Source organism: Aspergillus ambiguus, assembly GCF_047715705.1.
Source record: "Aspergillus ambiguus strain CBS 117.58 unplaced genomic scaffold BDV59scaffold_67, whole genome shotgun sequence".
Taxonomy (NCBI): domain Eukaryota; kingdom Fungi; phylum Ascomycota; class Eurotiomycetes; order Eurotiales; family Aspergillaceae; genus Aspergillus; species Aspergillus ambiguus.
In genome coordinates, this window is record NW_027395580.1 from 62,788 (window position 1) to 85,216 (window position 22,429).

General features: G+C 51.4%; 6 protein-coding genes across 6 annotated transcripts; 5 read left to right on the forward strand and 1 right to left on the reverse strand.

Moving 5' to 3' along the window:
* The first annotated feature begins 143 nt into the window (after nt 1-143).
* On the forward strand, nt 144-2,299 carry BDV59DRAFT_150345 (glycoside hydrolase family 47 protein). The gene is made up of 4 exons (XM_073687356.1): nt 144-942; nt 997-1,791; nt 1,845-2,102; nt 2,155-2,299. Exons 1-4 carry the CDS (start codon nt 239-241, stop codon nt 2,192-2,194), a joined length of 1,797 nt encoding a protein of 598 aa, XP_073542785.1. The 5' UTR covers nt 144-238; the 3' UTR covers nt 2,195-2,299.
* A 105-nt stretch (nt 2,300-2,404) lies between these two features.
* Nucleotides 2,405-3,974, reverse strand: BDV59DRAFT_206470 (uncharacterized protein; the record flags this gene model as incomplete). The annotated part of the gene is made up of 6 exons (XM_073694798.1): nt 2,405-2,993; nt 3,042-3,184; nt 3,244-3,468; nt 3,522-3,626; nt 3,678-3,888; nt 3,961-3,974. 6 exons carry the CDS (start codon nt 3,972-3,974, stop codon nt 2,405-2,407), a joined length of 1,287 nt encoding a protein of 428 aa, XP_073542786.1.
* Nucleotides 3,975-4,844: 870 nt separating this feature from the next.
* BDV59DRAFT_150360 (putative GABA permease) lies at nt 4,845-7,194 on the forward strand. Its single transcript, XM_073687357.1, has 7 exons — nt 4,845-5,324; nt 5,375-5,445; nt 5,502-5,615; nt 5,673-5,755; nt 5,804-6,205; nt 6,254-6,579; nt 6,635-7,194. The coding sequence occupies exons 1-7, from the start codon at nt 5,154-5,156 to the stop codon at nt 7,067-7,069; spliced, it is 1,602 nt and encodes a 533-aa protein (XP_073542787.1). The 5' UTR covers nt 4,845-5,153; the 3' UTR covers nt 7,070-7,194.
* Nucleotides 7,195-11,037: 3,843 nt separating this feature from the next.
* BDV59DRAFT_206472 (glutathione S-transferase family protein) lies at nt 11,038-11,862 on the forward strand (the record flags this gene model as incomplete). The annotated part of the gene is made up of 3 exons (XM_073694799.1): nt 11,038-11,162; nt 11,214-11,633; nt 11,691-11,862. 3 exons carry the CDS (start codon nt 11,038-11,040, stop codon nt 11,860-11,862), a joined length of 717 nt encoding a protein of 238 aa, XP_073542788.1.
* Nucleotides 11,863-12,224: 362 nt separating this feature from the next.
* BDV59DRAFT_206473 (FAD binding domain protein) lies at nt 12,225-16,167 on the forward strand (the record flags this gene model as incomplete). The annotated part of the gene is made up of 3 exons (XM_073694800.1): nt 12,225-12,846; nt 14,171-16,104; nt 16,156-16,167. 3 exons carry the CDS (start codon nt 12,225-12,227, stop codon nt 16,165-16,167), a joined length of 2,568 nt encoding a protein of 855 aa, XP_073542789.1.
* A 2,287-nt stretch (nt 16,168-18,454) lies between these two features.
* BDV59DRAFT_150669 (uncharacterized protein) lies at nt 18,455-19,007 on the forward strand. Its single transcript, XM_073687358.1, has one exon. The coding sequence runs from the start codon at nt 18,661-18,663 to the stop codon at nt 18,970-18,972; it is 312 nt and encodes a 103-aa protein (XP_073542790.1). The 5' UTR covers nt 18,455-18,660; the 3' UTR covers nt 18,973-19,007.
* The last annotated feature ends 3,422 nt before the right edge of the window (nt 19,008-22,429 follow it).

A 22,429-nucleotide genomic window follows, 5' to 3' on the forward strand; every position in this document is an offset into this window, starting at 1 on the left:
TGTTGTGGCCATTGCCCCTTGCTCCTTGCTGGAGGGTTGTCACCGTGACCTACCTGCGATGCTCAATCCTTCGTTACCTCACTCTTCGGCATCGATCAGCTTGACGAGCATGTTGACTTGTCGCTCCTTTACGTCCGTTTCTCTTTGATCTCATCGTGCTGGAGCTTCTCGCAGCTCTTTCCGCTCGCTCCTGTAGATCTATCAACTCGTCAATATTATCCTTCTTTTCACGGCCATCATGCTCTGCGTACGCAAGAGCTATGCCATCCCGACTGCGATCCTTATCTGTCTAACATACCTTCTTTTCTCAAGCTTACCGCCTGGCGCGGAACGATCATCCTTGGACGACCTCACCTTATACTCCGACACCAAAGAAACCACTGACGATAACCGACCTCACTTTGTCAAACACACCGAGAAGCACCCCGTCTCCAAATACATTCCGCTGCCAAATGGCGCTCCTTCACCTATCCCCCGCATTCAGAACGAATTCCCTCCCGAATCTTGGTGGACACGACGGACGAGGGTGAAGCGACAACAGACTGTCAAGGAGGCATTTAAACATGCGTGGAAGGGCTACAGGAAATATGCTTGGATGCACGACGAGCTTTCCCCTCTTAGTGGCGGTAACCGTGAGACCTTCGCTGGCTGGGCTGCTACATTGGTTGATTCACTCGATTCGCTCATCATCATGGGACTGACGGAAGAATTCGAGGAGGCTCTGAAAGCCATCGAGCATATTGACTTCTCCACCACCCATGCCACCCAGATCAACATCTTCGAGACCACCATCCGCTACCTAGGTGGATTCCTAGGTGCCTACGACCTGACCAACGGCACATACCCTGTCCTGTTGAAGAAGGCGACGGAGATTGCCGATATGGTCTACGCCTCCTTCGACACTGAAAACAGAATGCCGCAGTCTCGCTGGGACTGGACCAGGTACGTTCACTCCATATCGCGTTTGACACCGCATCGCCAGCTAACGATTCGCAGATCTGCCGAAGGCCTCAACATCAATCCCAGCAAGAACACGATCATGGCCGAACTGGGTTCCCTCAATCTGGAGTTCACCAGGATGTCGCAGCTGACAGGTGATAACAAGTACTTCGACGCTGTCCAGCGAATTACCGAATTCCTAGAGGATTCTCAGAAGAAAACCAGAATGCCCGGCTTATGGCCCTTGATGGTTAACGCCGAAGACATGACATTCCCCGACCCGCGCTTCTCTATCGGTGGCATGGCCGATTCGACATATGAATACCTTCCTAAGGAGCACATGTTGCTGGGGGCGCAGACGAAGCAATACCGTAATATGTACGATGCAGCAATGGACCCGATAAAGAAGCGGCTGCTGTTCCGCGCAATGACGAAAGACAAAAAGGATGTCTATTTTGCTGGCAACATGCGCGCCCAGTTCACCTACAGCAGGGAGACCCTGGAGCCCCAGGTGGAGCACTTGAAGTGTTTCCTTGGGGGTACGGTTGGCATCGGTGCCAAGGTGTTCGACCGCCCGGACGAGCTGTCTATTGCACGAAAGCTCACTGATGGTTGCATCTGGGCATACGACATCATGCCGACGGGAATCATGCCCGAAGTACTGTATGTCAGTCCGTGTAAGGAGCTTGACGAGTGCGAATGGGACGAGGAGAAGTGGTACAAGGATATCGTCGGTCGTTCGGCCAAGTCAACCCAATCGGATGATCTTAAAGCCGAAGCCATGGAAGTCATCAAGAAGCGTGGGCTTCCTCCTGGCGTTACGCAGATCTCCGATGCGCAGTATAAGTTAAGGTATGCCTGTTTGTCAACGCGTCCCAGCCTCCATATTCTGACTGCCATAACAGACCCGAGGCAATCGAGTCAGTCTTCATCATGTACCGCATCACAGGCGACAAGGAATTGCAGGATGCGGCGTGGCGCATGTTCCGTAGCATTGAGAAGATCACGCGGACTGATTATGCGCATGCTGCCATTGACGACGTGCGGAATCCCAAGTCCCCTCAGTTGGACTACATGGAAAGCTTCTGGCTCGCCGAGACCCTGAAGTACTTCTACCTCATCTTTTCGGAGCCGGACCTTGTAAACTTGGATGAATACGTATTGTACGTTCTACCTGGTTTCATCCTGATGGCTGCAGTGCTAATAGTTGTTTAGAAACACCGAGGCTCATCCATTCAAGCGACCGACAGCATAAGTCAAGTACTTCGCAGCTTTGGCATTTTTTCTTGGCGCTTGGAGTTTAACATCATCGGTTACCTTGGTGATCTATATACAATGTCGAATACATGATACTGACATGGAGGCAGCAGTATCCAGCTCTAGGTTCATATATAGTATAATACAGGCTCAATTATCTCCCATGCTGTCCGATACCACTCCGTGCAAGCACAATGCAAGATTCGATCTAAGGTCGTTGATCGAGATACCGATCCCAGTACTCCGTCTCACTTGGCAAGTCTCCTTCGGACTTCTTCCTCTTATACTCCACCGAATACTGTACATCCTTGCGGATAAACATCTTCTTACTGCAATCACTGCCCGCGCTACCCGTCCCACCCCGTCCGACCAGCTCAATGGCGTCTTGCGCCCCCAGCCCGCGATCACCGGGGGCGGTTTCCTCACTGCGCAGCCGCGCGTGAGTCCTGGGAGGGCGTTTCCCGGCGCGCAGAACACCCCACGCGCGCTTCTCATCCGGCGAGACAGCCGTCGTCGGATGCGCTAGCGTTCCAGACCCTGACCCGGTCTTGGGGTTACTCCCGTCTTTGGGAGTCCGGGACGAGCGGGTGCTCTCGAGATTCGAGTCGCCTGCTGTCCCATAGTTGGTGCTCACGGCGGCCATGAACGGCCGCAGGATGAAGACACTGCAGGTGACGAGGGCGTAGTTGAGTTCAACCTGCGACCAGATTGTTGGGCCGACAGCCGAGAGGGTGGCGTCGGTTTCGTAGAAGTTTTTGTCAAGGGTGTAGACGTTGAAAATGGAGAAGAGGATAAGACTGGGTTTTGTTAGCCGGTTGTTTTGGGGTTTGGGAGGGGATACGGACGGCAGCCGGCAGAAGAAGGCAAATCCGATGGTGAGTTTCTTTTTCAGCGGCATGAACAGGCCGGCGAGCAGGACGACCGCTAGCCCGAAGAGGATCATCTCGGTGAGGATGTCCATTGAGACGATGAACTTCCACCGAGCGATCTAGGTGCGTGGTGAGGAATTAGTCGGGGAGTGGAGAGGATAGGGGCTGGATGGCGTACGAAGTGCGTGCACTGCAGGCCCTCACTTGTCCAGGGATGGTTGAATTCGCAGTTGATTGCGATCATGCAGACGGCCGTGGTGACCCATGCCGTGCAGAGGATAAGTGTAGCCCACGAGCAGCGGTTGTGCCATTTCTGTGGTGTGAGACGCAGGTGGATGCCCACAACGCAGCACTTGCAGACATGGATGGTGATGAGGTACAGAAGATCGCTGATCGTGAGAAGCTGTGTGCACGTCAGGAATATACTACTGATGCTCAAGGGGGGCTTTTCAGTACGATTTGGATCCTGTCCAGAGCAGGCTGCTGTAAGAGGTGCATCGAGGTTCCGAAGCCGAGGGACACAGCACTGAAGAGCAACGATGATTGTATGATTGCGAAGACCTGGTGGGAGTCAGCCACTGCACGGTGGGTACTGTGTGGATGAAGCCCTACAGTAGCTCCCAACAGGACATAATCGTCCGCGGCAAAGGGAGGATTCAGGACGAGTCGCACGTAGAACCGGATCAGGAAGCTGACCAGCGAGATGACCAGCCCCAGGGCTGCGGTGATGATAATCCAAGCCCCATGGTGCTCGTCGTCTACCACCTGAAATGGTGGTGAATACCCTGGGGGAACATGAGGGCCCATGACCACCCAGGACAACCTGAAGGGATACAGCAGAGGGTAAACATAAACAGGCTATCACCTCAGCGCAGGCGTTGAACTTTTATCTCACCCAGGTGGCTCCATGGTGTAAGATGTCGCGGGAGTCTTACTTTTTCCTGGGGTGTTTTGAGAAACCGCGCTGGGATTCTTATTCAAGCCTAGTCGGGGATCCTCGAGAGTTCACGGGCAGGCTGGAAGCATGCGTGTGTGACACCCAGGATGGCACTCTTTGTGGCTGACACCATTGTGCGTCCAGGGATCATCTGCAGCAAACATGATCGACGACGCCAATCAGGCAGATCAGAGACATGGGAAATGAGAGAGATTCCCGTCCAGACTAAGCCGCTCACTAGGCTCCAGGGAGAACGGACGTCACTTCCCTGCCTCGCTCGAGCCTAAAACGCATGAGCAGAATGCATCCCATGTGGGAGGTGGTACAACCTCCAACCGTGACGCCAGGGGGGGAATGTATGGCATGCTCGTGCTCATTTCCTGGCGTGGCACATACCCAGGAAAAGGCAGATTGCCTCCTCCATCCCCAGAAGGGGGAGGGGTTGGTGGCCATCTCGCCGTTGGGGACAAAAAGCAGCTCGTGATCGATCTGACTTTTAAGTCTTCTGAACTGCGGTGATCACCATTGGGCATCTGGCGCGACGATCAATCTCAACACCCCTCCTGGGGCTGAGGGTGACACAAAATCAATGATGGCCCAATTGGCAAACAACTGCGCGTGGGATGTTTTACTTTCAGCGTGATTCTCTCCGGCTTTGTCCGCGGACTCGGGGATGTTCGTGTCCCACTCAGATACTCGAACACTGACAGCCGGTTCTTTTCCCCTCTGGTTGGAAAGACAGCAGGCAACATTCCACCAGCGACGATAGGTGCCCCCTTGAATGGGCAATTCTCTTCCGCGGTGAGCAGGACGGCATCATGCAAGGCGTTCGGGGAGAGGCAGAATTAGCTCCACCCAAAAGCAACTCACGGACAGTCATCGTCATCCCACGAAACAGAAAAAAGGTTGCAATTTGGCATGTCCCATGCAGGGATGAGAGCTTGACTTTTCCCTTTCAAATGTGACTTTTCCCACATGGAACCGGAGAAGCCTGTCAATTCTTTTCCCCCGACTCGAATGATAGCCTTGCTTGTTTAAAATTATTCCTGGCCCCGAGAGGCAAGGGACTGTGAGGATCTATGAGATCAGAGGTTCCATTGTCTCTGGTCGGTCTGATTGTGAGAGACACGGGCTTCCCTTCGTAACGGTCGATGATGGCCTCTCACGAGGCACAACTCACCGGCAAAAATGAGGCCCAGGTGTGGGCAGACGACACGGCAAATGTTGGATATGGTCCTAAAGGTCTGGTCGCTCCGAAATACATGGGCACAGTGGCAGATCAACGGGACATGAGTGTATTGGGCCGTGTCCAGGTTCTCAGGGTTGGTTGCTCCCATCGCGAGAGCTTTTCTTCATTCTGAGTACTGTCTAGAGGAATTTCCGCTTCGTCTCTATCCTTGGGTTTGGATGCACCTTAATTGCCACGTGGGAAGTCATCTTGACGTACGTGCTTGGGAGCCATGTGGCACTTCTTCGCGACACAACTGACGATCAACCAGACTGCTGGCCTCGGGACTGACTGATGGAGGCACTGCCGGCTTGGTTTGGGGTTTTATCATTGTTTCCGCTGGTTTTAGTCTTGTCTTTGCTAGTATTGCTGAGATGGCTTCTATGCAAGTCTTACCCTGGCGGGCTTCTCTCAACGACACGAGCTAACTCATGCTGGACAGGGCGCCGACCTCCGGGGGACAGTATCACTGGGTGTCTGAATTTGCCCCTCGGGGCTGTCAGAGGTTCTTGAGCTATATCACCGGTATGTGCGGTGCTCCCATCTGCTTGTCGCACCCATTGACCGTTCCAGGATGGCTTTGCGCAATGGGGTGGCAATGCGCTATCGTGTCCATCGCCTTTCTTGTTGGAACCATCATCCAAGGCCTCATAGTACTCAATCATGCATCATATGAGTTCCAGACATGGCATGGGACGCTCCTCGTCATTGCAATCACAACCTTCTCCATTCTGTTCAACACCTTTTTGGCAAAAAACTTGCCCATGGTGGAAGCCCTCATCCTAATCCTGCATGTAGTTGGATTGTTCGCAATTATCATTCCTTTGTGGGTTCTGTCACCTAGAAACAATCCCAAGGCTGTTTTCACCGAATTCTACAACGGAGGTGGATGGAACAGCGATGGCACTGCCACTCTGGTAGGTTTATCGACAACTATCACTGCTATGATTGGATACGATTGCTCAGTCCATATGTGTGAGTGACTTGCCTGACGTTGGATATAATGCTACTAATACACAACAGCTGAGGAGATAAAAGACGCATCTGAGACGCTCCCAAAAGCAATGATGGCCGCCGTCGGTGTTAATGGTGTACTTGGATTCGTCATGATCATCACGATCTGCTTTACCCTCGGCGACGTGAATAATATCCTCAACAGCCCGACCGGATATCCGTTCATCCAGATCTTCTACAATGTAACCGGAAACTATGCAGCTGCGAACACAATGACGGCGATACTGATCGTCACGTTGACGGCCAGCACTATCACCGAGGTAGCAACAGCCTCCCGTCAGATTTGGTCCTTTGCCAGAGATCGGGGACTCCCCTTCTCCTCTTTCTTCGCATATGTGAGGCACCATTGGCGTATGTCTTTTCAGGAAATTCAAAGCTAAGACCAACCAGGTTACCCCCGGATGGAACATCCCTCTGAACTCTGTCCTTCTTTCTCTAGCCGTCACCGTGCTCCTCTCATTGATCAACATCGGCTCCGAGGAAGCCCTACTAGCCATCATCTCGCTAACGATTACGTCCCTGATGTCCGCATACATTCTCTCTATTGGGTGCGTTCTTCTTAAACGCCTTCGTGGGGAGGCACTGCCCCCACGACGCTGGTCTTTGGGATGCCTCGGCATGGCGATCAATATCGCGGCTCTAGTCTTCTTGGTCCCGATATTTGTCTTTGCTTTCTTCCCTCTCCATAAAAAGGTCACAAATCAAAACATGAACTGGAGCGCAGTCATGTACGGGGGTGTCATCACTTTTGCTTCCATTTACTACTGGCTTCGTGGACGTCACCAGTTCATCGCACCGGTGGCGTTGGTGAAGAGAGAGGGCTAGGAAATTATCAGCCTCTGGGGATATGGGAGATGGTTAAAGTTGTATTATCTTGTAAATTATATGCAAGCTAGTGGATATACCCCAACTAAGTTCCCTTCTGCCCAAGAAATTGATTCATTATCGCTTCTAGATGCTATAGTTCGCGAGACACTCCGACCCCATACCCCAGTCCCAGGACTGCAAGTAAGAATGACCCCGTCTTTGCCTTTGTTGTCGCTTGAGGGTTATCATATACCAGGAGGCGTGAGGGTCAGCTCATCGCCATACACGCTTCACCGAAATGCGGATGTATTCCCACAACCGGAATTATGGATCCCCGATTGATTGTTCGATGCCAACACGAGGAGCATGGAGGAGATGCGTCATTTATCCTGGGCGCTCGGCAGTGGCGAGGGGATGTGTATGGGAAGAAATTTTGCTCTTCAAGGTGAGATTTGAGATGTCTTGAAACATTTCGGGGCTGACGCATCCTGATCCAGAGATAAAACTAGTTACCGCTGTTATTTACTCTCACTTTGAAACCTGTGTTATCGATGATCGCAGAATGGAGCAAATGGATACGTACATTGCTCTGCTGGAAAGTCAACAGTTTCTCATCGGACTAAAACATCTCGTAGATAGTGAGAAGGCCAGAGACATGATCGGAAGTTCGTCTGCTTAGGAATATTTTGCAATAGTCGTTGGAGGGCTTTGGAAATGGCTAGCGTAACGCTGCTCTGAAACAAGAAATAGGGCACCGCTACTACTGTGTTAGGGATATTTTAGTCAATATATACAGTTGATTATTGTATACTACTGTTAGAAAGCACGGAATATTCCTTTGGAGTTGATTTCATAGAGCTATATCACGATAAGTCTTACGTTGGATGATACAGCCCTATCACTTTCCAATACATCCTTCAGTGGCATTCGATCATTATTCATGCAGTCAAATATTGAAGAGTTTGATGAGCGAGTCAGCGTGTCAGTATTGTGATCGAATCCAGAGGGACCCGCTGGCTACTTCTGGAAGAATCCACCAAAATCGTCCAGGCAGCATCTCCAGTATCTAAACTGTAAGTGTACCTTAGCTAAACTCGTAAAGATGAAATTTATGCCTAAACACTTACCTTGTGTCCTAGCTTCTCGCTCTATTCCGGGAGTTAGACAGGGGTATGTCCAATAGAAGTAGGGCAAGTAGGGGAGTTACCTCAAATTCGAACGGGAACTTATAGAAAGTCAGCTTGATGGTCAAATTTGAAAACTTCTAAGGCAGAGTCGACCTACAAAGCCTTCATCTTCTTCACATTCAGGTTCGTAAAAAAAGGTCCTTCTTTGGCATTTAAACTGCTGCAGACCAAACTGCGGTTCCTGTGGAGCTGCGTAAGCATGCTGGCCCACGAGACTCATCAGAAGCATGAAGCATGGTACGAAATGCATGTTGAGGGCTATTGAAATGAGTTCTGCAATAGTAATCTTTTGTAATAGGGAATTGTCATCCAGTGACAATTGTGGATGGGAGGATATTTTTATATTCATTTGCGGCAACTTTTCCTCTGAATCGGTTCTTTCGTTGCGTGCTGGTCAGTGGATAAGGGAGCTATACTCCCCGAGAATATTCAGTGGTTGACCAAATTCCCTAACTAATATGAATAGTAGGAGATGTTCGATTGGTACTCCTCCCGGAAGAACTATGTAAATCTGCCATGTGTTGCGTACGCATAGTAATGAGGTGGGAGCTTCAGACGGCCCGATCCGACATCGTGTACCTTTCTTGGGGATCTAAATGGTTAGCAAGGCTGAACACTGTACATTGTCGCTCAAGGTACGGAGTATAATATGTCGATACAGCCTTAAGCCACGGTTAAGGATGGCAAATGCCACACCGGTGTAAACAGGTGATCAAATCCTTTACACCGGAAAGTTTACTCTTCCGGATAGAATAAGTTAACCAAGCACGGAATTCAGGCTCTGTTCTGACGTGGATACGATGGGCCACGCTCGAGTGCAGTGTGCTATATAGGATCTAAAGTACGGCGTTGATAGCTACATGAGCTTCTGACCGCTCGCATTGCCCCTGGCTACAAAAAAATTCCAAAAGAAAACTAAGAGAAGCAAATGCCTCTAAAAAAAAAAGGCAGGAGCAATTTACTCATCTTCGGCACAGGGCGAATATTCGGGAGCAGTGTGACTTGTTCACTTGAAATCCACGGAGCTTCCGATTATCGTGAGATGTCGCGATGTTACAACATTACATTTCACATCCGAAGGTGACAAAAGCATTGGGAACAACATACTGTCCCAGTTCATCAACAAATGAAATGACATGGCAATATCGTAGTATTTGACAAAAGTAAAATTTGACCCTTATATGAGAGTATGGAAATGCCTAAGATTAAACGATGTCATGGTCACATCTTTATTGACATAGAATCGCTCGCAACGATGGGTTGTTTTCAATTTCTCAGAAAATAAAATTGTCGTTACATCACGATCTCAACGGGCAGAAAAATCCAATGCGTATAGGTCGGATGAGTACAAGTGCAAAGGTCACAAGCGATACACGTTGGATGGGGCATCGGTATCCGAGTATGGTATCATGTTGTTGATGATTGGTTACCGCCAATCAATATACTTGGCCCCCTGCAACGGCGAGATTAATATTCTATCTGTGACAGCATGTCCAGCACGACTGGAACCCATTATTTAGTAAGGGGGACTAGATAAAAGTGTACAAGGTGGGAAACTCACGCCCACTTGTTTTGCATACTGCTAAAGTAGTTAGCAAGGAATTATAAACAAATTAAGAATTGAGACTGGTACCCAATCAGCGGGGCAATCGTGCCTCGAAGAAAAACAAGCCCTCCAACAAGTGTCCTTGGATTCTGTTTCCAATGGGATGCAATTTGCCATGGAAATCACGAGGAAAAGTGGAAGAATGGACAATAACGAGATCCGCATGTTGATAAACTCTCAAAAATTGGGTCGGTCACTTCAGGATTTTTTGAAAACTTGTGGTTGATTAGGATGGGCAGTTGGGTTGCTTGGTTTATATAATTCCGGTATGGAGTACCTTTGTTTGATATCTAAATCCAACGTAAGATGCTGTCCAACATTGGCTGTAGTCTTTGATTTTGCCCATGTGTAACTTGAAAATGCATGCAGTAAGCTCTGCCATACTTCCTATCCCTTCGAAAGGGGATCAATCAAGAATAGGTGCTTGCTGGCTGCATAGAACCAGGAATGTCGCACAAACGGTGACCCTCGCATGAGCCCAAATTATGCTTCTCGAGAAACTCATTATGCTGCTATATACGTCTTAAAAGGCCCAATAGGTCAGTTCTACCACATATTACTAGCACAGAATGACGTTAGTTCTGGAATACAGGGGAGCTACACGCTGGCTTGGAGCGGCCGTCCGAAGTATAAAGAAATCAGCGTATAGATCATGAAGCGGGGTAATGTCTACCAAAAGAAACTTCGATTGCTTCCAGAGTACTTGGTCTGACCTATAAGATAACAGAATACCTCTCAACTTGGCCAAACTGGATATGCGCCGACCATATCAAGATGCTACAGTGGATGATTCCATGCAGAAGCGGGAGCGACCGATGGAATATGCGGTGAGACTCCTGGAACCCGTTCGGACTATCACGAGAGCTGTTACCCTGCATAATACATGTTCTACAGTGTGATAAACGTATGAAGCTGACACCTAGATCGATTAACGCTCCACGAGTATTGATCGAATACGAGCGGGACTGTGTTTAAACTACAGTTTGCATGATTGACAGAACGTCATGTTTACGACAGCGCCGTTAGTCGAGCCTTGGCCGCCCACTCGTTGGATTTCTGGTACATTAATGCGGGAATGCGAGCCAGCCAACCATTACTAGTGAAATGGATTTGGCTGTCCTCTGAAGAAAGGGCAATATTATGGCAGGATATAAACCCTCGTACGTGCTTGGCCTCGCAGGTATGCCACAAGTATGCGTGTTGCAGGAAAACAGATGAAGATGAACGAAAGTAAACAGGCTAACAGTCAAATAAATCTCTACGTGAAGACGGGGTCCGAGAATGGAATGGAGATACTGATACTACTCAAACAGCTAGGGTAAGTACGCAACGGAATTCAAAATCCAACCCCAAAACTTACGCCCTCTAGCTTAGACTACACCCTTGAAATGGTGGATCACGCAGAAGAGATCAAAGACGACGCCTTCCGCTTCGTCGACATCCACGGTCATCTCCCCATACTCACGGATGTTCACGACGGCAATGGCCACCGATTCAGCCTCCAGGAGTCGGGGGCGATAGTCCAGTATTTGATCGACCGATACGACGATTCCCATGTCCTGTCCTACGCGAAAGGGTCGCCGGGGGATCTCGAGGTCAGCAACTGGCTGTTTTTCCTGACTTCGCGGTTGGGGCCGAACCATGACGAAGCCGTACATTTTTCTCTAAGAGCGCCGGAACACGTGCCGTACGGCATCTCACGGTTTACGAATGAGACTTTACAGTTGTATATGGTTCTGGAGAGGCACCTACAACAGACTGGGAAGCATTATCTCGTGGATGAACGGTTGTGAGTGCTACCTGTGGCTCGTTTCTGTGTGCGTGGGAGTATTGCTTACACTGCTAGTACCATCGCGGATATTGTTCATATCCCTTATATTGCGGGGAGCAAACAGGCCGGCATTGACATCGCGCAGTTCCCGGCATTGCAGGCGTGGTATGATCGAGTGGCGCAGTGTTCTTCGGTGAAAGAGACGATGGAAGTATTCGGTAAAGATCAAGATTCCCATAGTCGGTAGTAAAGTTTGGCACAAATTAATTGTCCTGGCCTTAAGTAATTTAGTGTTGCTGTGTTTTTGTAGACAACCTATCCACCGATACTATAATCTCATTTAATGGAGTCGATTTCCAGCCTCTCAAGTACCGGCCTGACCACGAGACTTGCGGGGGTTAAGTGTGGTTCAGACTGTGTCCAGATTGGCCTGAGGCGCGGATCTAGACATATTGGCCCGGAATTGCCTCTCTGTGCCAAAGGGTCTGATATCGTCCCACGTTGACCTATATTATATAGCCACTATATCTATCCCCCCTCCAGGCTCCATGATACGGCAGAACATCTCCGAAAGCGAGAGTGCTTCTATTAACGGCCGAAGAAACCAAAATGGCAGTTGGAGAAACCCCAGTCCCAGAGAATCTCTACCATGTGATCCTCTCCACCTCGCACATCCGCAAGGACCCCAACAATGTGATAGAAAAGGTCCGCATCTTGGGCACGTACGTGTCCCTGCTAGCGGCCAAAGCGGCGGCCCACACGAGCCTCTACGACGCCGGCTACGAACGGGAGTTCTTCAAGGTGTACGAAACCAACCGGGAGGTGTTTGAGAGCGAGAACCTACCCGAGCGACAGGGCCTGGCGGTGTTTGCCGTGGCGGATGATGGGACCGAGTTCCGGGTGCGCATCGACACGACGCCCAACGAGCCGCCGCGGCAGAGCGGCAGTGACGACGGACGGTTGACGGAACAGCTGTATTACGTGATCCGGGCGGTGGTGAAGTTTGGCGGACAGCAGAGGAAGGAGGGGACGAGCGAGGTGCGGGAGGTGAATGTGCAGGGGGTCTTTGGGGATTATGAGGAGGCGAGGAAGTATGCGGGGACGGTGTTGGGGGTTGCGGGGGAAGGGTATGAGTCGGTCGAGCAGGCGGCGGCGGATGAGCGGGATTGCGGATATGGGGAGAATGTGGTGGTGCACGCGACGGGGCCGTATGGGGAGAATTATCTGATCAGTGTGGTGCCAACACAGGAGTTGAGGGGGGTGGCATTGGCGGAGGCGGTGATGTTGCTTTGATTGGATATGTCCGAGATGTCAGAGGTGCAGAAATGGGGTGGATCTGGATAGTTAGGTGTCAGGCATCAATTACTCTATGGATCTTTTGTATGGAAAGGGTATAGAAGTAGGGCTCGCGACTAGGTCGACGCTAACGAGACCCCTGCTGTTTGGACTGCATGCAGCGAAGGATATTGGATCCCGATGCGGTATCTGATTGATATGATGGACGCCGACATCGGAGATTGATGTTGAACTCAACACGCAACTGTGGGTAATAGAGAAGGGTGTTATTTTTATAACATAGGAGGTAATTTAAAGTGATCGGACTAGAATCAAGAGTCTAGGGGAATGAATAGTGGCAGTAGCACAGAATGGAGTAGAATCCATCGTGATAACCAACCCAAGTTATCTGATCCGGACACCCCTGTCCGTATGATCTATCAGATCAACCGGAGGGTCGGAAGAATCTCGTGATCAGGTGGTGACTTAACCGAGGCCGAGCATTACACCATAATTATTGGATTGCTGCAACCGGATCAGATTAGATTGTATGGTACGGTAACCGTCATCCTGCAAAGAGACCACCGATGGGATATACCTACCTGCTGCGTACCTGGTATCTATCTACCTAGATAGAACAGCTATAAGAGTCCTCTTTAGGAAAAGACAATCTCGTCGAAAAAGCAAACAACGAACCCATTAGCGGCCGATCTATCGGAGTTGTCTCTTCTCCACGGAGATCAACGTCCTATGAGTCCACCGCGAAAGTAATCACTAAATTCGTGGAGTTGACTATTTGACCGGAATATCTGTGCTGCATACTCTCCTATTCTATACTCCCCTTTACTGTAGGGCCCCTTAGATAGCTACCTGGGTATACGTAAGTGTGGTGTACCATACGGTAATGACGTTGAGTGGCGAGATGTCGCCGTTTTTACTCCCGGTTCTTCCCTTTTCCCTCCACTCCTTTTTTTATCTGATCCTTCATCCCACCACCACCACGACCACTACCACCACCACCATCTCCTCTCCTCCATGCTGTCCACCTCCCGTCTGCCCCATCTCTCCTTTCTTCTCCAACAATCACGCATCCATTTATCATCCTCCCTCCTCTCTCTCGTCCATTGATCCTCCCAATCTCCCTTGGGCGAGTGTTCTTCCCCTCTCCCCGTCTTAATTTCCTTTCCCATATATACACAGTCCCAATGGGTAAGAATCCTATTCTAGATACCTCGGCTCCATCCATCCCATGTTCATTCACTGACCATCGCCCGCATCAGTCCACGCCGTACCATCACCACCGTCGAGGCCCACGAGTACCACTCCGTGGTCCTCGACACCAGGCAATGGAGACCGTCGAGCCATTCCGGTCTCGTCCACCTCTCACCCAGACAATCCAGTTCCCGAGGAACCCCGTGGAGTTCGGTCCTTATCCGTGACGGATACCACCTTTACCACCTCAACCTCCCCTTCCTCCCAGGACACTGAGACCACGGTCAGTTCAGAAGCCCCTTCGACGGCTCTGACCGAGCCCCAGTCCGATGTCGACAGCCTCTCCCGGAAACCATCGGATTCCGGCAATGGAACGGCACATGGTCGTCGAGCATCCACCGTGCTTATCTCGCAGAACTCTGAGGACATGAAGCGGGTGTTGGAGTCCGTGGGTAGTACCGGCACGCAAAAAGTCCAGCCTCTCTGCTGCGGCGGTGGGTGCTGTCGGAGCCAGCCCTTAAGCAGGCTTCCCATCTCTGGCATCAATGTCGTCACCCCCCCGGATAACAAGGCGTACAACGACCTCAACCTCAATGTGGAGCTCCTCACGTTGGACAGTGAGCTCACCAGTGTTGCCGAGCTACCCGAGCAGACCGTCTCCTTCTCAGCCATTCCCGCCTCCGCGGTCGACATGGAGTTGGGTCCGGCGGACCATCCTCCTCCTTTCGTCCAGCCTCACCCTCCCTATCATGTCTATCGTGCTCCCCTCCACCATGCCCGTGAGCTCACCAAGGCGGGCGCCGAAAAGCGCACCTATCACTTTGATATTGATGTGACCGACTACCCGGCCGAGAGTGGCATGGTGGACTTCGTCGTGGGTGGTGCCATCGGCGTCTGTCCCAAGAACAAGGACGAAGAGGTGGAAGACATTCTCAACCAGCTAGGCATCCCCAAGTCCATCCGTGACAAGAAGGTCTCGGTGCGTACGACCAAGGGCCGCTGGCCCACCATCTGGGGTGATGACCAAGCGCGCGAGCTGATCACCACCCGGAGAGAGCTCCTCAGCTGGTGTTCTGATATCCAGAGTTATGCCCCCTCCAAGAGTCTCTTCCGGTTGCTCGCCGAGTACGCCAGCGAACCCAGCGAGAAGCAGATCCTTCTCTTCCTCTCCTCCGCTCAGGGCCAGGGGGCCTTCTGCGATCTCCGCACCGCCTCCCATGTCACCGTCTCCCAGCTGCTGCACGCCTTCCCCTCAACCCACCCTCCTCTGGACCACCTCCTCTCCGTCCTGAACACCCTGATGCCGCGTTTCTACTCCCTGTCCCAGGACCCGCTGCTTTCTTGCTCCCGGAAGGGCGCCGAATGCCGTCGCCTGGTCGAAGTCGCCGTCACGGTTGCCGAGTCCAAGGATTGGAAGGGCGGATGGCGCACCGGCGTCGGTTCGGGATACCTCGAGTCGCTGGCTCGCAGACTCATCGACGCGGAGCAGAAAGGCATTGATCCCAAGACTCTCGACCTGCATGTCCCCATGTTCCGAGGCCTGATGGCCAACCCGCTGGCCAAGCGCTTTGCCTCCGACGGTCCCATGCTGCTCATCGGCGCCGGGGTGGGCATCGCCCCGTTCCGGGGCTTCGTCCAGCGGCGCCTGCAGTCCGCCAACTGCGCCAACAAGGTCTGGGTGCTCCAGGGTGTCCGGGACTCCCTGTTGGACGAGCTCTACCGCGGCGAGTGGGGCGTCGATGAGGAAAAGGTGCGCACCGTGGTGCAGAGTCGTCGCGGTGAGAGCAAGTATGTCCAGGAAGAAGTCCGTCAGCAGGCCGACCTGGTCTGGTTTGTCATCAACGCCCTGGACGGTCGGGTGTTTGTCTGCGGCAGCGGAAAGGGCATGGGCGATGGCGTCGAGCGCTCTCTGGTAGACATTGCCATGGCCAAGGGAAACCTCAACGAGGAGGAGGCCAAGCTTTTCTGGGAAAATAAGAAGGAGGCCGGTCAGTATATTGCGGTAAGTGGTATATTTCTCCTATGGTGGATCGCGATCCTAACAAAGACATAGGAAACCTGGTAATCTTGTATTACATTTGACGTGTGGGTTTGCATCTCGACGGTTCTTGTATATGGTTGTGACTGATTGGATGTATATTTGCGGTTTCGGGGGTCATCATCTCTTTACTGGCTATTAGCGGGGTGGCTGTTTGCGTTCTACCTGGTTGAGCCAGGTCTTTTGCACATAATGGATTGCATCATAGATCACTGGTAGCAATACCTGTTGGCATTAGTTCAATATATTCATTGGTTTGATTGTGGCCAGATGTAATTCATCGGTTGTGCTCCGTAGGAGGAACTGATATTATTGATGTTGGGTACATCATGCCACATGTGTATAAATCAGCGGACTTTATCACTGAAATGCACCTGGGTCTCAAGCTCGAGGCATTAATCATAACCTATCCTTCTCTTTTGCCCCATAAGTTGGAAAGTTACACTCCTGTGCGTGTATATATATGTAACTGAGCTTGGCTCACTCGATAGAAAAACATAAATCCGGTCATTCGAACGTGCGCCACGTCGACTCCAAAAGGAATAGGATCGAAGGACAAGGATTATACATGGAAGGTGTGACGAACCTCTAGATACAAAAGATACCTATATCAGATACGTTAGGATATTCTATGTAGTACGACACATGGCTCAGGAGAATTCTCACTAACCACCAGCCTGTAGGAAAACTTCTGACATCAGAAATGACAACTACCAACCTCTACGACCACGTAAACAAAGACCCGTTCGGTTGCCGGGCACCTTCGAGGATGCAGGGGTTGAAACGGTGGAAGGGGCTACGCCCCTGATTCCAACTCAGATGTCGCACTATTGACCTGGAGATACTCCATCCGGAGAAACCCAGGGAGGGATACGGATGACTACCTCATACATTTGCCACGCAGGGAGCTCCGATCGTGACAATTTATTGTTAGGCCGGAGATGGACCACATGGCGAAATTTTTGGTTTTCTTCAGGCCCCTCTCCCCACGATCATGATCACCGTCAGTGCAAGGTTGGGAGAGGAATTGCTGTTTTGGGCGCTAGATCGTAGATCGGGGATTCAATAGCTCCAACTCAGAGTGAGCACAATACGGAGTACGGTGGTGAATCGTATTATGTTCCAGACAACGGCCGTCACGAGTCCTCCCTGCCATGACTCGGAGGGAAACCATCTGTCGATCATCCGATGAGGACGAACTGCTGTTCGCCATCGGACGCTCATTACTGAACGAGGAGAATGTGCCCTACGCCCACTTCGGAGTTAGGTCGATACGAGGTGACTAACGAGCCCCTGCTTCTTCTAGAAGACATGAAGAGGCGGGGAAAGTCCGCACTCCGAACCATCCAAGGTTTGAAACTATGTGATGGATCTCTCGCACTATTGAAAAGAAAATATTATCGCCAATGGGTCGCCCTACGACGTACACGGGAAAGCACCAATACTGGGGAAATCTCGGAAATTTCTATTCGTGCTGAGACATTCTGGAACCCAGGATGATGTCAAATGTCCAACCAAGATCTCCCATGATCCATTCATCCGGCTGCGTTCGTGAACCATGGGAAGGCCGTGTGGATAAATGAAAGACTCAAGATTGGAAAGTGGCCGCGTCTGGGCTGATGTTTCCAATCAGAGTTTTCTGTTCGAATCTAAGCTCTGCGAGTTGTCCCTACTTCGTATGCCAACCAGAATACGTCGGTCAACCCTGGCTGCTGACAAGAGAGACAGACAGCGTGCCGGGCAAAAGTCCCCTTGAACCCAAGAACCGGGTAACATCAAGGTTTCGGGTGACACGACAGATGTGAGATGACAAATTTCACCGGTAGCCACCCAGCCCTCATTTGCCGTTTCCCGACTGAGTCAGGGAGACGCATCCAACCCCCAAGCCACCGCGCTCAGCCTCAGCTTTCATGGATGCGCTTCTGCCTGTGGGGGGGATGAAAGGATCGAAATGGGCAGAGTTTGGTCCACCCGGAGTTTCACCCGACGCTGGGGTCTCTACTCTTGTTATGATTTTACGGACACTCGCCTCAGCATGGCCAGCCCAGATGTGGGAAACCGAAAAGATCATTTCCTGGATCCACCGACTCCGTGATGCCTCAGGTTAGACCTGGACAACCCGCACAGGTTGACTTATTTGGAAACTCCTTCACGGGTGGCGTCCTGTCACGAACCCAAACGCCTCCCCCTTGATCGAGGCCACCGCCACTCCCAGTTGAGCATGGGGCTGGGAACTGAACGGCGCTATGTGTAGATGCATGTTGCATTTGTCCTTCGAGAGGAGCTACTCACAGATGCAAACTCTACCGATATAAGAAGGACGTTCATTTAGGACAATGCGTGCGATTCTATGATGGCTCTATTTTTGACCTGCGACTCCCCATGTTCTCGCTGCGTGTCAAAAATTGAGTCCTCAGCGCCATGACAAATTATCCACAACGGGTGGGCGCCTGACAGACCCAAGCCACGAAGAGGGCAAATTGACGGGGCTACTCGGCTTAAACTTCGAATGGTTGATGGATGCCAGTCACCTTAGCACCTGCGATCATCGTTCTTCTCTGTGGTTGTACCAAACTCTTTTCTTTCAGCTTTGTTGCGGCCCTCATACCCTCTGTAGAAAGAGCACAATGCCGGTTCGAGACAACACTCCGGGGATTATTGCCATTATTCAAACCTTCTCTGTGCCAGGGCTCTCCAAGTGCCATATTGAATCAACAGACAAATGCCGAAATCGAGGAACCTTGGCTTCACTCTCGATCCAACTTTTCAATTGACATGCAGATCAGTAGTCCACGGATCCTCGTCCAGGACAGAGGGTCTCCAGATGCGTGACTCGGGCTTACCTTTCGCGATTGACGGAATGGAGGAGAGTAGGCTGAGCGCTCGTCCCGCCCCCGGCCACTTAAGCATGGACTGCCAATCTGGGATGGCCAAAGGGTGTGTAGATCCGGAAAGGAGATTGCCCTCGATGACTTTCTCGCTTGCATAACGCCGGTGGATACAAGACGACATGCCACCTACGCCGTGCGCAGTACGTACTGCGTAGGCCTGCTGGGTCAATGATAAACAGGGGATCTTTCCCTGTAGATGTGACAGCCGGCGTCCCGGCCGACAAGGACGACGACCCAATAGGTCGGGACAGCCAGATGGGCGGCTTTCCGATCGTCCCAGCTGTGGAGAGACATCGAGACCTGTGACTGGCGTATCGAGTCAATCCGCGCGCTAGGGACACCAGAGAATCTCCATTACACTCCATTTTTCAGCTTTGCACGTCTGCCGTGGCCTGATCCGACCATGACCTCCCACCCACCCCCAACCATTCGACCAGATCGCTCATACGGGCGTAAATGGGATCCACTCGAGGATCATCTCGTGTACGCAGACAATGGGAACATTATTCAGGCTAGTATTGGGCTCGATAGAGGCTTTTCTTCCCCCCAATCGTCCCAGCCGTCACGACCTCCAACCATGGATTCAAAGTCCCGCTATCCCCTGTCACCTCATGGCTCTCATGTGGTTGACCTTTAAACTATGGGACCCAAACTTTTCCCGAACCCCATCGAATCGGGAAAGGTCGCCTTTCGGGTTTACCTCGTGGCGGAGTCCCATGGTACAATGATAAACTCAAATCGAGTCTGAAAGATTTCGGATGCTGGCCTTTCCGATCCCTTATCCGACGACTATCGGTGTCTCTCGATGGTGTAATCAACCTTATCCTCGTCCAGGGGAGTGTCAACCCCCACAGACTGGGATGGATGACAGGGAAGCCGTCACAATAATAACATCGCCCATCCCCGTAGGGCAGTTCTTCTGTGGCAGCCATGTCTCAGCCTCATTGGTCAGGTGGGAGGTTCCTTTTGGATCACCGCATGTCAATTCCACATCCCCTCCTAGCCGACAACGTGAGATGTCATATGCACGGGGGGAATGAATCTTGCATAGCATATGGGTAGTCACACCAATCATTTTCAGCCACTCTTCATTTGCATCAGTTAGTCAAATCGTTAGTTCCAGGTCGACCGGTTTCCCCCCCCTCACGCCCTCTGAGGGGGAGGGGCTTGTGGCCCCGTGTAATGTATGGTAAAACCCTATGGCCAGACGTACCTTAGGTACCAACCTAGGTATTTACCTATACGCCAGTCATACGTGTAATTCAAGCTCTACTAACAGGTGGTCCTTGCCTCGTCCCACGAGGACACCTTAGTCAATGCCAATGAGCAATAACAAGATCTATACCAAGGGATGTCCTATCTTGTTCTCATCTAGCCATAAGCAAGGCGGCGTACTATCCCACCACTTATTGCCTCAATACCTGCGCCCTGCGCATCGTACGCCGGTGGTACTCCGTAGTGGACATTAACATCAAGTGGGGGTTCCGTCAAATCCATGGCGAGAAGAACACCTCAGCGATCGGACCTTTTCCTGTCCTGGAACTGGGAATCTTGTTAGTTGGCCAAGGCCCTACCGCACCGATTAGTGCCCTGTCATCCAGCTCACAGCCTCACCTCGAGTCCACCACACCACTAGGCTCCCACACCCCCTTCTCCTTTTTGGCGTCGGGCTGGCTGGCTGTCACTCACTGCAGCCATCCCAGGCTTTCCTGATGTGACAAATCTTGATCAGACATGCCAATTAAATCAGCCTGCAGCGGGACAGACGCGGATGCAGCCGTAACCGTCGGGGTTCACCCACGCCTACATCACCGCACAGGAACAGACAGTAACCCGGACATTCGCCATGGCCGGTGGCGATATTATTGACGGCCTAGCACAAGCTATACTGACGATTTCGAGCCGGTCTCCACGTCCCTTCTGACATGACCGGCGCTGTGGATCCAGTCCCAGAGGGACCGCCGGTGATCTCCTAGTCTAGTCCTGTCCTGAGGGTTTACTCCGAAAGTGCTAGCAGCTGCTCCCTTTGGTTTGGGGTTGGAACTGTCACATGCTTTTTGGCCCGTTACTATTTGTGCAGAGGAAAATCTACAAGAAAATCCTGGTAATCAACCAAGCTGATTGGTCACAATATACGAGCTCTTTTCTTCTTTGCCATCCTTCTTTCTTACCCTTCTGCCCGTCGCCCTAACCGCCATTTTGAATGGGGCGAAACTCCGTACAGGAACGGTCCGGAGCAGAAACCTGCAAGCCAGACCTGTCCAAGAATATTCACCACCCTTGCTGCAGACGTGCAGCTTAAACCACTTCGGGCACATCTGCGAGGCCCCCTACCATCCAGCGTGTGTCCGGCCTGCAATCGATTCTGAGGACTATTGGATCCCGCCCTCCCGAATACAGGAAGCCTTTTCCGTGAGACAGACGTGGTGGGTTCCAGTTTAATCAATGGATAGATGCTGCCACTTCGATTTGCCCCCATTCCCACCCCACTGATAGTAGCAATTGATTTAAGGACTCGGCGGCGAACGAGCGAAAGATCCCCAAACACTAGCCCAGGGTGGTAAAACAAATTTAGCCCCCCCTCTCGAGTTGAGAAATAAGACTAGGAGGATTAGCTTGTTTCTGGAAAACCTCCCACTTCTGGACAACCCACGAGGGTTTCAGCTACAGTTGGGGCTTCTGCGACGGTGGCGAAACTTATCAGGAGCCCCCAGACGGAGAGATCCTGCCATGCCTATTCGGGCAGGAGACGCTGGTGAAGCCCAAGATATGGGAATAACCTGAAGGGGAAAAGGCTGGGAATAAATCCCATGAAACCGAAATTAGTCTATCACCACGTCTGTCGGCGACTCGAGTCATGAGGGGAAGAATGCATTGTGGTGTTCCGGGAATACCAATAGCGCTGGGAAGAAATTACCAAATTACCACTGGATCCTGTGGATTGTTCTTTACTGGCAGGCGAACAAGATGGCACTCAGATGATTGAATAATAATAATACCATTATTTTTTCGGAAATTAAGACGGAAAGGAATCGTCCACATACATCTTCATCGAGACCTCTACACATGCCTACGTTCTACCTACAGGTACAGACGTGCATGGATACCGCCCTTTGCGCATACATGCGGATTACATCCTGGTCAACATTCCGGGTAGGTATTCAGACACGAAGGCACGCAGACATGGGGTACGGGTATGGGTATTTGGAAGAGAGTTGAAGGATTGGGGGCCCTGCGTGACGAGGATGTTCTCAGCAGGGAATACATAATTTACCACGAACAAGTGGGAAACACCCGATCTACTAGGACCATCTGTCACCACAACCTTAAGGGCGATATGGCTAGGGCCGAAATTAGGGGAAGATACCGAGAGGACAAAAAGAATAGTGGAATGATAA